This window comes from Beta vulgaris, chromosome 9 (assembly GCF_026745355.1).
Source record: "Beta vulgaris subsp. vulgaris cultivar EL10 chromosome 9, EL10.2, whole genome shotgun sequence".
Classification (NCBI taxonomy): domain Eukaryota; kingdom Viridiplantae; phylum Streptophyta; class Magnoliopsida; order Caryophyllales; family Amaranthaceae; genus Beta; species Beta vulgaris.
This window is the reverse complement of record NC_079210.1, coordinates 50,708,172-50,721,725: the sequence shown is the minus strand read 5'-3', so window position 1 is coordinate 50,721,725 and position 13,554 is coordinate 50,708,172. Positions and strand designations below refer to the sequence as shown.

At 35.8% G+C, this 13,554-nt stretch overlaps 2 protein-coding genes across 11 annotated transcripts; both read right to left on the bottom strand.

Moving 5' to 3' along the window:
* Nucleotides 1-373: 373 nt before the first annotated feature.
* On the bottom strand, nt 374-5,711 carry LOC104904571 (pentatricopeptide repeat-containing protein At1g52620). 10 transcript variants are annotated; one of them, XM_048635957.2, is made up of 4 exons: nt 2,719-5,711; nt 1,176-1,273; nt 1,010-1,102; nt 374-887 (listed from the first exon to the last, which is right to left on the bottom strand). In XM_048635957.2, the coding sequence occupies exon 1, from the start codon at nt 5,445-5,447 to the stop codon at nt 2,967-2,969; it is 2,481 nt and encodes an 826-aa protein (XP_048491914.1). In that variant the 5' UTR covers nt 5,448-5,711; the 3' UTR covers nt 374-887; nt 1,010-1,102; nt 1,176-1,273; nt 2,719-2,966. The 10 variants fall into 10 exon arrangements, with proteins under 10 accessions (XP_048491914.1, XP_048491915.1, XP_048491916.1 ...); XM_048635958.2 differs by having other exon boundaries at nt 1,010-1,097; XM_048635959.2 differs by having other exon boundaries at nt 1,204-1,273.
* A 3,102-nt stretch (nt 5,712-8,813) lies between these two features.
* On the bottom strand, nt 8,814-13,225 carry LOC104904570 (uncharacterized). Its single transcript, XM_010692852.4, has 8 exons — nt 12,987-13,225; nt 11,858-11,970; nt 11,316-11,387; nt 10,988-11,023; nt 10,386-10,431; nt 10,102-10,189; nt 9,829-9,886; nt 8,814-9,085 (listed from the first exon to the last, which is right to left on the bottom strand). The coding sequence occupies exons 1-8, from the start codon at nt 13,063-13,065 to the stop codon at nt 9,035-9,037; spliced, it is 543 nt and encodes a 180-aa protein (XP_010691154.1). The 5' UTR covers nt 13,066-13,225; the 3' UTR covers nt 8,814-9,034.
* Nucleotides 13,226-13,554: the final 329 nt, after the last annotated feature.

Sequence of the window (13,554 nt, the reverse complement as noted above, 5' to 3'; positions counted from 1 at the left end):
AATTTAGCATCAAGATATGTGTAATAAATTTATCTTTAAAAATATATGAACAGACAAGAACTGTAACAAACAACAAACAAGAGCATATAAATTTGTCCCGAAAATATTTTGATGTTATATTTGAAAAGCAACACAATTGGGATTGAAAAATGAGTTGATCCAGCAAAGGATCATGTTGATTACTTAGGGTATATTTGACTAAACTTTTGGAAAGTTAAACAACATAAATCCCATTATCCACTAAGTTATAAGGAGATAAAGTAGAATGTGTATCTAGAAATACTTCCAAATTTTGAAATATCTTCTCATATAAGTTTAAAATTCAAAATTTCAATTCAACAGAAGAATGAGAATCTAGAAAACATGTGAAACAAATTAAAAGAGGGAGTAGATTCATAATCTTTGGATAATTAAAAAATAAACTTAATCTCGTTTTTCACGAAACCAAACGCAAACTTGTGATTTACTTTCTTTTATCCCATTTGTACATTAGCAACACTGCTAAGATGAAATAGGTAATGCTAGAACTATTATTTACAAAATCACAATGATTGTTCTTTCATCTTTAATTACACTAAATCAACAAGATACATTTACATAAATCAATAAAGTTGGATATGCTCTTGAAATTCAATCGTCTGCTTTACATATTGCTGGTACATAGCACCATGTCTAACAAGGGCCACTCAGTGACGTTCTTCCTTGCCCTTCATCCGAGGATCGAGCCCTAAATATTTGTTCGTAAGCCAATGTGAACGTAGGCACAACCCTTTCTTGAATCCATGAAAGCAGAAGGCATAATAAAACGTCGGCAGGTGATGTAACCTGTATCTGGTGTCGAATCTCCAAAATAAGGCTGATTTCTGACCAAGGATGTCAAAATGGACCTAGGACAATAGTATAATGTTCAAAATTTCTAATAGTAGGCACTCCTTATCTTTACTCTTACTTAATACCAAAAAAAAATAGGGATGTAGCTATGTAAATGAAGTACAATCGCGTGGCTCACGTGCGTAAGGTTGGCAATTGTGTGTTTCATAATCTCGCCAGACTTGTTCATGGCCACTTTGTCCCTCCCTTAACCTATTGCACAGCACCTTTCCTTCAAAAAAAAGAAAAAAGTTGTACAACGTTTCAGCTTCTGTCTTTCCATTAAGAAATTCAAGAGAGCTTACCATGTTTTGTGCAAAAGAAGCTGCAGACCTCCAGCCAGCTATGCCAACTCATAAAGTTGCAGGGCGCATCACAAACACAGTCAATCTGCATTTCGCAACTATGCAAACGAAAAAGGAACAGGAGAGTACAGATCAGGGGGTCTGCTTTGTCATGTATAGCAAATGAATATTGGTCATAGAGATAAAAAAACTCCGTTGTAAACCAGACACATTCACCAGGGGGTCTGCTTTGTCATGTATAACAAATAATATTGGTCATAGAGAAAAAACTCTGTTGTAAACCAGACACATTCACACCAAACACTGATATTATATGCAACAAAGTACTATGCAATCCACACTCATGCTTCTAGAAGATAAATGCAATTTGTAAAGAAAACCCTTTAGCATCTCATTTGATTAATAAACGAAGGTTTTAGCTCTCTATAAAGGGTCAAATAGAAGTACATTTCTTTCAAAAATCTTTTTATGTATGAGTTTGTGATGAAGAGAGCTGCTCATTTCCAATATTGACCAAAAGTAACATATTCAAGACTGTTAGCTCGGGAAGCAAACCTCAGGTGGGAATCTACTCAGTTTCGTGAACAAAAGATGGATTATTGGACTTCACTTTAAAGAGAATTATAAGTTCTGTGATGACGCAACTATCCTAGAAAACCTCATCACCCAAAGGCTATTATGTCCGTTGCTACACATGAAGATAACAAGAAAGTTTTCCAAGATTAACACTTCCAAAAGTCGGCATCATCATAGTTAATGGGACATGAACGAAAATCCTTGATCACTAAACTTCATGACCCCTGGTAATCTCAGGCCCAACAAGGCAAATATCAGTTTTGAAATCTTATCAAGACTACCACCAAAAAAAGACCACTTAACACTGCTGATGCAAAAAATAAGGGCTTTCTGACAGTTGGTGAAAGAGAAAAAACTCCTATCACATACAAGCATTATTTTTTTGCAAAATCCAACTTTCCTGTCGAGTCGCGAGTGAACAGTCCACACGTAATTACCTCTCTTTCTCCCTCTTTATGACATAACCACCAAAATAATAATGATAACATGTTAAAAGAAACTTCAAGAAAAAGATGTGATAAGGGGCAGAGAGAAAAGAGAAGATTTGAAGCAATGTGTTCATGTTATGAGTTTCAGTTCAATCCAGCTGAAAATATTGAAAGCTGGCACAATTTAGGCTTATTTGACACCTGAGCTGCTTTTTTATATCAGTTCATCAAAGAGCTCTTGTTTATTATATATACCAATATGTTGTCAACGAATGTCTTAAAATCAATTTGTTACTCATTCTTTTTACACAATTTTGGCAATTCATCCCCTGTATTTATTTTCTGGGAGGAGTTGACACTAATGTAGGCAAGAGCAAAGAAGGAATTATTAGAGACACATGAGGAAGCACATAATAGTACCATAATAAACATTAATTAAGGTAATCAACAAATTGACATGGGATCATACAAAAAGGCACAAGTTTGAAGAGGAATGAGCAAAGACACAGCTGAATAAGCAATAAGATTTCAAGACATACCAAAGCCTGCACAAGCCAGAAGAGCATAGAGCATGATGCTCTTGGGATGAGTATAGAGCTAGTCCCTCAAAACGTCCTCTTCTATCATCAATCAACCACTGATCATTTAAGTTCATGGGTCATACCAAATGACAAAGAAGAACACAGCATAATCCGCCAATGGGAATTCCAGCATAAGCACTCGCTTGGACCCAAAAGTTTTGTCATTGATTGGTTTGTACGATATTAGAATATAAGTTTCGTTTCCACTAACACACAGAAGCTGTACGATGATCTTCTTCATGGCTGTTAAACTTGCAATCCTCAGTTAACTGCTGTAAGATGAATGAAGCATCAGGTGATATCCCTTCTGGGAGGTGCATATCCAACAACTTTGAGTACCCCAAAGCAATATGAATGTCCAGCTCTTTCAAATTACACTTGATCAAATTTCTCCATTCCCTTGATCGTCCTACCAGGCAGATACCATGAAGCAAAACAATGAAAGTAAATGAATCTTCAAGGATTTTCCTACTCATAATTTTTTGTGTCAGCTGCAAAGCAGTTGTGAGCATTCTGTGCTGGCAAAGGCAGATGAGAATGCAAATATATACCGACTTTCTTGGAGGTAAATCATCTGAAAGCAATCTTTTATATAGATTCAGAAATATTGAATTTTCGAGCTCCTCAGTTCCACTATCCTGCTCAACCATTGCAGCAGGCACAGCATTTGTAAATCCGTTAACTAAATAATTAAATGTAACATCGTTTGGGGTGCATTTATTAATCAGCATCCTTTCAAATGTGGATACTGCTTTGAAAAGATAGCCCCCCTTGCAATATCCACCAATAAGTATGCTATAAGTGATAACGTTAGGCAACAAACCATGGCATTGCATCTCCTTGAAAGCTTTCTCAGCTCCAACTAAATTGCCTTGGCGACAATACCCATTAATAAGAGATGTGTAAGTGACCACATTTGGTTTAAGTTTCTTTTCAATCATCTCTCTGAACATCCGCAATGCATTATTCAACTCATGTTGCTTGACATAGCCATCTATTAATGTTGAATAACTATATACATCCGGAGAGATGTGTCTCTGTGTCATTTTCCTGAAGTAGAGCATTGCATCATTCATTTTCCCAAGTTTGCTATATGCCTTGATCATGGCATTGTATCCCACAACCCCAGGATCCAAATCTTTTTCAATAGCAAGTTCAAAGATCTTTTTCGCTTCATCAAGATTACCGTTTCTGGCAAAGCCATCAACCAATGTTGTGTAGACAAATGCATGGGGATGTACATTATGGTCAAGCATCTCACAAAGCAACTGTTTTGCAGCAGACATCATCCCTTTTCTAAATAATCCACTCATAAGAACATTGTAGATTCCAGCATCAGGGATAATTCCCCTCTCAATCATTCGCTTCTGAATGTTTGATGCAGCTTCAATCTCACCACTCACAACAAGGCCATGCACAAGAGCTCCATAAGTAACCATATCAGGTATATGACCTCTCTCTGTCATTTCAATGAGAAAACAAGAAGCCCTATCAGGGTCGCCTTGTTTGCAATAGAAATGAATAAAAGGAGTATAACTATATTGATCTGGCGTCAAACCCCTTCTAACAGCCTGCCCTAAAAGTGCATTAGCTTCCTCAACCTTCCCAATACCACATAACCCTGAAATTAGAATATTATACGTCATGATATCTGGCTTACAGTGATTGTCCATGATTTTTCTAAGCATGCCGTAAGGCTCCACTGAACAACCATGTTTATACCGGGCATCAATTATATTATTATGAATCTGAAGATTGACCTTCAAACCCCTCATTTTCATCTCCGTTAAAAGTCTATCAACCTCCTCAAAATCCCCTTCTTTGCAAAATCCACTTATCATAGCTCCATACGTCTCCACAGTCAGCAAAAAACCTTTTAACTCCATCTCTTGTAAAACCCTCTTCGCCTTTACAATCTCGCCTCTCTTACAATAGCCATTAATCAAAGTATTATAAAACACAACATTTGGTACACAACCCTTTCCCCACCTATCCTCAATCAACTTCCTCCCCTCCTCAACCTTTCCTCGCTCACACAAACCCCTCACCACTACACTCGTACTATAATTATCCAAACAACACTTCCCACCACCACCATCTCTCTCAAGCATTTCATCATACACTTCCAGTGCAATCTTAACATCACCATTCTTCACCAAACCATTAAGCAACGAATTACAAGAATAAACACTAGGCATACAATTAAACTTATCATTTACAAATATATACAACTCCCTAGCTTTATTAACCAACTTAGCATCAACATAAGCTTGAATTAACACATCAAAAGCTTCAATAGTAGGCAAAACACCCTCATTTTTCATGCAAATTAGCACATTTTCAACCTCAGCAAACAATCTATTAATCCCTAATATCTTAAGAAGAGAAGAAAACGCATACACATCAAGTGGAGAACAGTATTTTCGATGAGAAAACCAATCATAAAACTTTAAACTCAAACCAACGTCCTGAATTCGATCAAAAACGAGATGGGCAATTTCTGAGGCATCAATTGATTCTTCAGAAAGAAGGGTTTCGAGGGTTTGCTCCCAATTTTTGTGGGTTTTGAGTAATTCGCAAGTTTTATTCGCCAATTTCTTGATATTAGGTTCATAAAAAGGAGTTTTTGCGGATTTTGAGTTGAGGTTTTGGCGAGGTTTGATGAGAGAGAGTAATCTTTTGGACATTAGAGAGAGAAAGAGGTCAATTTTGGGGATTAATGGAGTCAATTTTGAGTAGAAAAACCATTGATGTTATGCTCTGAAATTATGAACTGTGAAGTTTTGAAGGACCCGTTTACCAAACCCATGTTGATCCGAACCCGAATATTTTTGGCATCTCACACTAAATAATTTCATAAACCCTTGCAAAAAAAAAAACTGAGCCAATGTTTGAAATCATCATGTAAAATCCAAACTAGTTATGCTTGAGTTGAGGCTTACAATTTAGGTTGCTCGAAAACTTTGTGTTTAATGTTGTTTTACGTATATATTTTAGATACGTCTAAATATGTGTTGGACACTTCAAATGACATGTCTTCTATTTTCATCTATATCGACATTTAAGTATTCTAATGAATATATCTAAGACATTTAGTTACATGACTTACATCCTTTGTAGCCAGGGGCGTGGGTTCAGTGGGTTCAACTGAACCCACGCAAAATCCTGAAAAAAAAAGAGAAAACTGACCCAAAAAAACGAAAAATAAAAATTTGTATATTAATTTTCCGCGCGCTATTTGTTTGATTGAAAACATTTGGCTCAGTGGTTAGCTGAGCAAGATGAATTTTTTTCCCAAATGTTGGACGCGGGATCGATTCCAATGAAGACTTCAAGAGCGTTTTGCTTCTCCTCTTTCTTATTTCTCTTTTCTTGTTTTACTTGCAGGCTCCTGCCTCATTGCTTTCTTTTTTTTTTTGTTTCGTTTTTTATGTGAGTTCAACTTTTTTTTTTCCTTTAAAGTCTTAGGGAATATGTGATTCTCATTCTGTTCATTTTATTTTGTGAAAATCTATCTAAACAATCTCAACTTTTACCTATCATTTGAAAATAATTTTGGCTTTGAATTGTTATGAGAAATTCTAAAAAGATTGAGTGTTATCTTATTAAATAATTTGGACTCTCTATTTTATAAAACTTACTATTTCTAAGTGCTAAGTAATATTTCTAAGTGCTATAAGTAACTTCTACATTTCTTACGCTCTTCTTATAAGTTATAACAGTTAGAAGTAGGAATAGCAACGAGTCGGACTTGGACCGGATTATGCATAATCCGACTCCGACCCTACAGAAAGTCGGATTTTAAATATGAGTCCGACTCCGAGATCCGACTTTGAAAATCCGAATCCGACCCGACCTAAAATCCGAACATCCGACTCTGAGATCCGACCCGACTTAAAATCTGGACATCCGACTTAAAATCCGAACATCCGACTCCGAACCTGATCCGACTTATTTTTCTTCCAATTTTTTAATCATTTTTTCTGTGGGAAAATCCTATATAATACAACTGGCTGAAAGTCGAAGTCAGATTATACATAAATAATACATTACATAAATAAGAAAAAAGGATCAATTGACTCAAAGTCGGAGTCGGATTCCGATGTCGGATTATTTTATGAGATCCGACTCCGACCCTCCTCCGACTCGGAGTCGGATTTTTTAAACGGAATCGGAGTCGGATTACTTTTTTGTCGGAGTCAACTCGGATTTTTTCCTTCGGATCGGAGCGGACTAGGGTCGGATTCGGATTCGAATTGGATTGCCATCCCTAGTTAGAAGTGTGTTATTCCTCCTTTATTGTTCTATATAAAACATATCCAAACTGGTTAAAAAATGCAAGAAAAGTAAGGGCATGGATTATTTTGAGAAAGCCCTCTAAAACTTGAGAAAGTTCCTGAATAATACCAAGTTGGGATTATTTTCAAAAGGTGATTGAAAGATGAGAAAGTTAGTGTTAAATACTAGATATTGCATGGGATAATTTTAACATTTAAAGAATGGATGATAAACAAATTATAGTAAGTCATAACTGATTTTACTAGTTTTTAAATGTAATTTTTGGTTGTAGTATAAAATTTGGACTAGTGTATTGTAATTTAACTAATCTGTTTTGATTTTTTTTTTCTTTGAATGATTTCGAACCCACGTGGGTCAATTTCTAGATACGCCACTGTAATAATTCATTTGATAAAAAGGTAAGGCATGTGAGAAATTAAAGAAAAATAAAGCAACGAACACAATAATGTGTTCATAATAATTAGTGATACAATAGAAATTCGAAATTAAAGTATAACAAGAATTTTATTATTTTCTAGAATTCAACGACATATCATTCTTTTCCATCATATCTTTGCTTATTTTAGATAGCATTTTTCTGTGTCTGTATAGTCTCTTTATTCATGTCTGTATTCGTTTTCATGCAACATACTCCCTCCGTTTCCTAAAGATCTTTCCTCTTTCCGTTTAAGGGTGTTTTCAAAAGATCTTCCCTCTTTTGCTTTATTCCTTATTTGGCAAAACAAATTTCCCTATTTACCCTCTCATGTCACTATCATATGGTCCACCATTACATTATTAATTCAATTTTACTCCCTTTCTCTCTCCTACTTTAACCCATTTTTATTTGATATATTTATTTTAACCCCTTTCTCTCTCCTATTTTACTCACACCAAGCCCCCACACAACTTGATTTTCCTTGGTATCTGTAGGAACAGTAAGTGGGAAGATCTTTAGGAAACGGAGGGAGTATATGTTTTCTTAATCATTCTTGGCTAGCACTTTATACTCATCATAAGTCTAAGTTTCTCTCTTTAAAGTTTTGCCTTCTTTTCGCTTGATGATAATTACAGTTTTAAGCAATACTATTATAGACATGCTCGACAGGTTGTTGTTGTGAAATGTATTGCTTCCCTTTGGCGATATGGTGTATGGCTGCACATAAAAGAAAGTGGTCTTTAGAAGGCTCACAAGTGACACCATGAGATTCATGTATATATTAGGAAAAGAAAAGGAGGGATTCAGACTTCGGAGAGCAGGATGGAGTTTTCACTTCTCATGTCGAAGCATAGTCGTTGTGGGGGGAGCCAGAGAGTCCTCCATTGAGACGATGGATATTATAGTGGATGGGGGCTTGGAAGCATGGGAAGTGATCTCATAGGAATAGGCAGAAGGCAGCGATTGGATTGGATATAAAGCCTTCAGATTAGCGTGAATGAGGAGCTAGGTAGATCTTCGCCACTCCTCCCCGAACGAAAAAATTTATGCAATCGAGAGAGGCATCCAAGACGTGCGCAACAAAGTCCCACAAATCAGGGTTCTCACAGATTCACTTGAGGCAGTCTACTGCATTGCAAATCCAGAAAGAGGAAACTGTGAAGGGCTCAATCTTGCTAAAAACATCAGAACATATCCATTTTACTACACGTGTTAAAGTTGTTCTTGTGTCCTTGAAACTCATAAACTAGCCACAAGTTCTAGAAATGTCCTCTAGTTCATGTTTGTTTTCCCCGTTGCTAAAAAAGAACGAAAAAAAAAAAGAGAAAGAAAGATATGGTTGCAGGGTCATACCAATCAACAACATAAACTGTGAATTTTCGGCAGAATATCTGTCTGCGTATATTTGACAAAATCATCATACAAAGCTTCGACATTATGTGTCTGTCAAACAGACATGTAAGACATTAAAAACTACATGTATCAATGCTGCTAAGCCACAGGAAAACCATTCTTGAGTGTGGCAGTAATCCGAACCAGCTACTTTCATCTAAATTGTCAGTCCTTTGAAGTAATAACAAGTAATCCCAAGGCACCTATCAATAAATACTGCAAGGAGAAACAAGAACTCAGGTTATTTGTAAAGGCTGAGGCCTGAAGATAAACTTCTAATTGCTTATTAATTATTGCCAGTTAAGAAAAATATTATATAAAGATAAATATATACTGTCTAAACTTCATTTTTCTCAAAAGAAACAAAAAAGTCATTTGGTGATCATATATGCCAAATATGATAAAGAATGTCACTAGAAACTCAAAGGCCATTCGATTGACACAATGGAAAGGTCAAGGAGTAGAAGAAGGGAATGAAGGGAAAGGAAATGCGTTATGTTTATTTAATTTAAGTGAGAAAAGAAATATGAATCCCTTTTGAAGTGTTTGTTCTCTTAGATAAATGAAACAACATAATCCCCCTTCTCTTTCTTCCTTCCTACCACCAGATTGTCAATCAACAATTCCACCACACTACCACACACTGCCGACAACAACTAGCTTAGGATATAGAAGTCTCAAGGGTGGTAGACAAGACCTATGATCAAAAATTCAAATCCCGTCTAAATACACCAAAGAAAACAATTCCACCACACTGCCTTCATTCACTCCCACCATTCACCATGGATTCCAATTGTCCAGCACCACTTCCATCCCAACATTGTTTTCCCACACCTCAGAAGAAAGGCTAGAAGTAACCTAAACCTATGTCAAGGGTAAAACTCTTAGAAGTTACAGCTTAGTGACTTACAAGTACTCTAACTTGGAGGAACATTTATATACGGTACTTAGGAATTTACCTTGATCACTGGCTTTTCAGTCATGATGATCGTGACCCAGCCAACATATGGTAGGAACCTGCACCATGACAAATGGAAATAAAGAAAATGCGTATGAAGCAATAATGCATATCCTACAGCATCAAGCATATAACAATATAATGGTGCAATGAGCCAACTCAAGATCCCACTAGTCACATTCTTAGTTATGCACTTATGCTTCACACAACTGGCACGGCCACATGAGAGATCCCCTTTGGCAAGTATGTGACCAAAAAGGATGTCAAGGCTTACCCTACAGCTCGGCCCATTATATGGTGTCGTTGAAGCCACTGTTGACCATGAGCGTACAAAAGCCGGTCATCACCATAATTGTTGTCACCTGAATTGACATGAAAAAAGGAATAACTCAGAAAGTTGAGGGAACAAATAGCATATCAGCAATGAGAAAAGAGTTCCAATAGGCAATAGGCAATAGCCATAGAATGACAAAACCCACAAATATGGTCAAGACCTACATTAATAGAGTAACTATACCAGCCAATAGCTCAAATAATAGATTTAAAATACATTGGTACCTTTCGTAAGGACGTCAACTTCGCCAGTGTCTTTACGTTCATGAACCTGTAAGATTAACAATGATAGTTGATGAACAATAATAACTAACATTACCAAAATATATAGTTAAAAAAAATTATGGGGAGAAGAGAATACTGAATCTGGTAGTCATCAAAAATAAACATGTAGTTCTTCAAACTTATCACCAACATCTATAAGCTTCAGTGTTAGATTGTAAAAAAAGGTGTAGAAGAGGCGGATAATTCTACCACTTTTATTTGACTTAACAGTTATTCATTTGAAGCAAGATATAGATATCCAAAGCCAGAAAACTAGTTGAAACAGTATTATGTTGGCTTAATATCAACCTCAAAACACAAAGAAAGATGAAATTGAGAATGGTCTAAGTTCTTAAGTTGTATTTGGTGCATGTCATCACACTGATCAATTTCAATTCTTAAGATGGACAAAACCCCATTGGGGTTCAAAAATTCCAATACAAAAATGCGAATAGAGGGTGAATGATATTGAAATCTGGTACTCTAGTAACACGTTCATGGAAATTGGTAAACTGGAATCCTAGCTAACCATCTATAACCATTTCAAGGGTACATGGACCTACCTTGATAACTCGATGGACAATTGGAATTTCACGGCCCTGCAAAATAAGTAACATTTAACTTATATCAGCCATTAACAAGAGAAACCAAAAAAAATATTCATACTTGAGAACATTGTCATACAAATTAAACAAAATAAAGATAGCCAGTGCCTAATTTTTAACCAGTCCCATGCATATATCATTATTAAAAAGGGGGGAATAATTTTCTAGCAGATTAACTCATAACTTTGTGAATATTAGAAAGAAATGTCCTTAGTTTGCAAGTTCAAATTTTGAATAACTAACTGATGTTAAACTTAAATGCCGAAAAAGTTATAAGATAACTTACATCAACATTAAATACAACTATCTCCCCTGCACGAATAGGATCCTTGCTCATATGCAAGAACAATATATCTCCCTGGCAAAACAATGAAGTCATATTAAGCATCAATCTAAAGAAACAGTTTCTCAGTCATTCTTTGAAGTCAAAAGCATAAAGTAGCAAAAAATGTATCCTTCATGTGCTGTCAAGAAGCTCATTCAAGGTGAACTAACAGGTGAGCACAATAATCTTAGTTTTCTTGCTAAATCCATCAAATGAACAACGGAACAACAGAAAAAGTAACAGACAATTGCTCACCATATAAGCAATCTTGAATAGTAAAAATTGCAGCAAATAATGAGTAAAGAAGCAAGCCACACTATTCAGCAGCTTAACAACCATCCCAAATAAACATTGTAATGAGCATATACACAATCTAATAATCTCTATATACCTCTAGCAGGCATGTATAAAGTACTAAATGTCTAAAACTATAAACAAAAACTACCTTCACCAGCACTTAGTAAGTATTTTGAAAATATAGAATGAAATCAGGCAAGACTCACCCTCTTGAAGCCCGGTTCCATGCTTCCAGAAAGGACAACAACGACGGGAGATTCACTCCCGGTAAAGCACATCAAGGCCTTCCATATTATCAGTGCAGAGGTAACAATCATTCCTAAAAGAGAGGCACAAAATTGAGTAACTAATAACTAAAACCAACAAATTTCACACTAGAAAATAGGGGGAAAATAAAATATCAAAAAGGATACAGCAGTAGATATTAGTATTAGTTAAAGGGATCGAAGCTGTAAATCATATTGTGTGCATTTGTCAGCTATATCTTACTATACAAAACAGTGAAGTCTAGCCATCATTCACATTAAAAATCAAATTAAGCAAAACCAAAAAAAATCAACTGCCTAATTACTTTCAGAGCTTTCCTAAGGGTTCTTCAGGTGGATTGAGGTTCAAGCAACTCCACGAACAACAATGACAGCCACCCCAAGGTGTGGATCCTCTCTGCGTTTGGGCCTTTGGGGGATAGTATGTCAAGTAGACAAGTACTACCATTTATAAGAATTAAGATCAATACTCGCAGAAATGGGGGAATTATCAACATAAACCTCTCATTTGCTTAGCAAGCCAATAATTAGTAGTAAAAAAACCTAGCCAAGTGCGCGTAAGTCGTAACTATGCCATGTAACGACGAGATCAAACCCTTAAAATTGTTAATTCAAGCGTCCAACATGATGTATCAAACACTGGCTTTCTTCAATCATCTTCATTATCACTCAAATCCTAACTTCACAGGATTCTTCAACTAAAGCTATCGAATTCGACTACAATTTACTAAATCCTTCGATTGCACACCATCAACTTCAACAAATGCAGAATTTCGAAATTCAGAAATTGAACATTGCTCAATTCCTCTCTAAAAATCAAAATAATCCTCATTACAAACCAACAAAAAAACATTGAAACAATAATTTTATTAAACCAACCAAAAATCGTATAAATAGATACTTCCAGAACCCTAATTACAGCCAGACCTCAATTGAGCAACTTTCATATACAATTCAACAACAAAAGAACACATCGATCAATAACAAACTACAAATTATACAAATGTGAAAACAAAAACTACAAAAAAGATGAGATAAAATTGAGATTTAGAAGAAAACACGGACGAACCAAGACTAACAGCTTGATTGAGAAGTTGTCTGATCTGAATTGATTTGATAGCATCGACTTGATCTCTGACCCACTCCATTGTTTTTCTCTCTCCTTTGACCTAATTCCGGCGAGATTTGACGTCCGGTGACTGAGAGTTTTTCTGGTATTGAAAAACTGTAACCGATGTTAAGACATTGACGAAGTTGAGCTTTAAAATCAATTTGGAGTTGTGTGGGCTTCCTCGATTATTTCTTTTTGGGCTTAATGACTAAGTGGACTAACTTGCGCATGCTCGATTTTATTAAATTTGAATGGATCGAATTTACAATAATTTATTATATACGGTAGAGTGTAGACCATTTGATAGTCAGTCTTCGTTTGATTTTGATAGAGTTGGATTTTTTTTTCCCCTTATATAGTCAGTTTTCGAGTGATAAAGTCAGTTTTGTGCACAATAAATTATTGTAAACCCAGTCCACCCTAGACGTATTGTCAAGCATTTAAGTGTGCTCCAACATCCAATTTGTCTAAAAGTAAAGTACTTTTCTCCCCTTTATTAATATGTCTAATTATCTATTACTTGATA

Bases quoted from the DNA above. Each gene is read 5' to 3' on its own strand.
- LOC104904570 (XM_010692852.4), bottom strand. From the start codon at position 13,065: ATGGAGTGGGTCAGAGATCAAGTCGATGCTATCAAATCAATTCAGATC. The intron at 10,432-10,987 runs GTAGGTCCATGT...TTAATCTTACAG, and splicing joins TTGTCCATCGAGTTATCAAG to GTTCATGAACGTAAAGACAC. The intron at 9,086-9,828 runs GTAAATTCCTAA...TTCTCCTTGCAG, and splicing joins CTGAAAAGCCAGTGATCAAG to TATTTATTGATAGGTGCCTT.
- LOC104904571 (XM_019252065.3), bottom strand. From the start codon at position 5,447: ATGTCCAAAAGATTACTCTCTCTCATCAAACCTCGCCAAAACCTCAAC.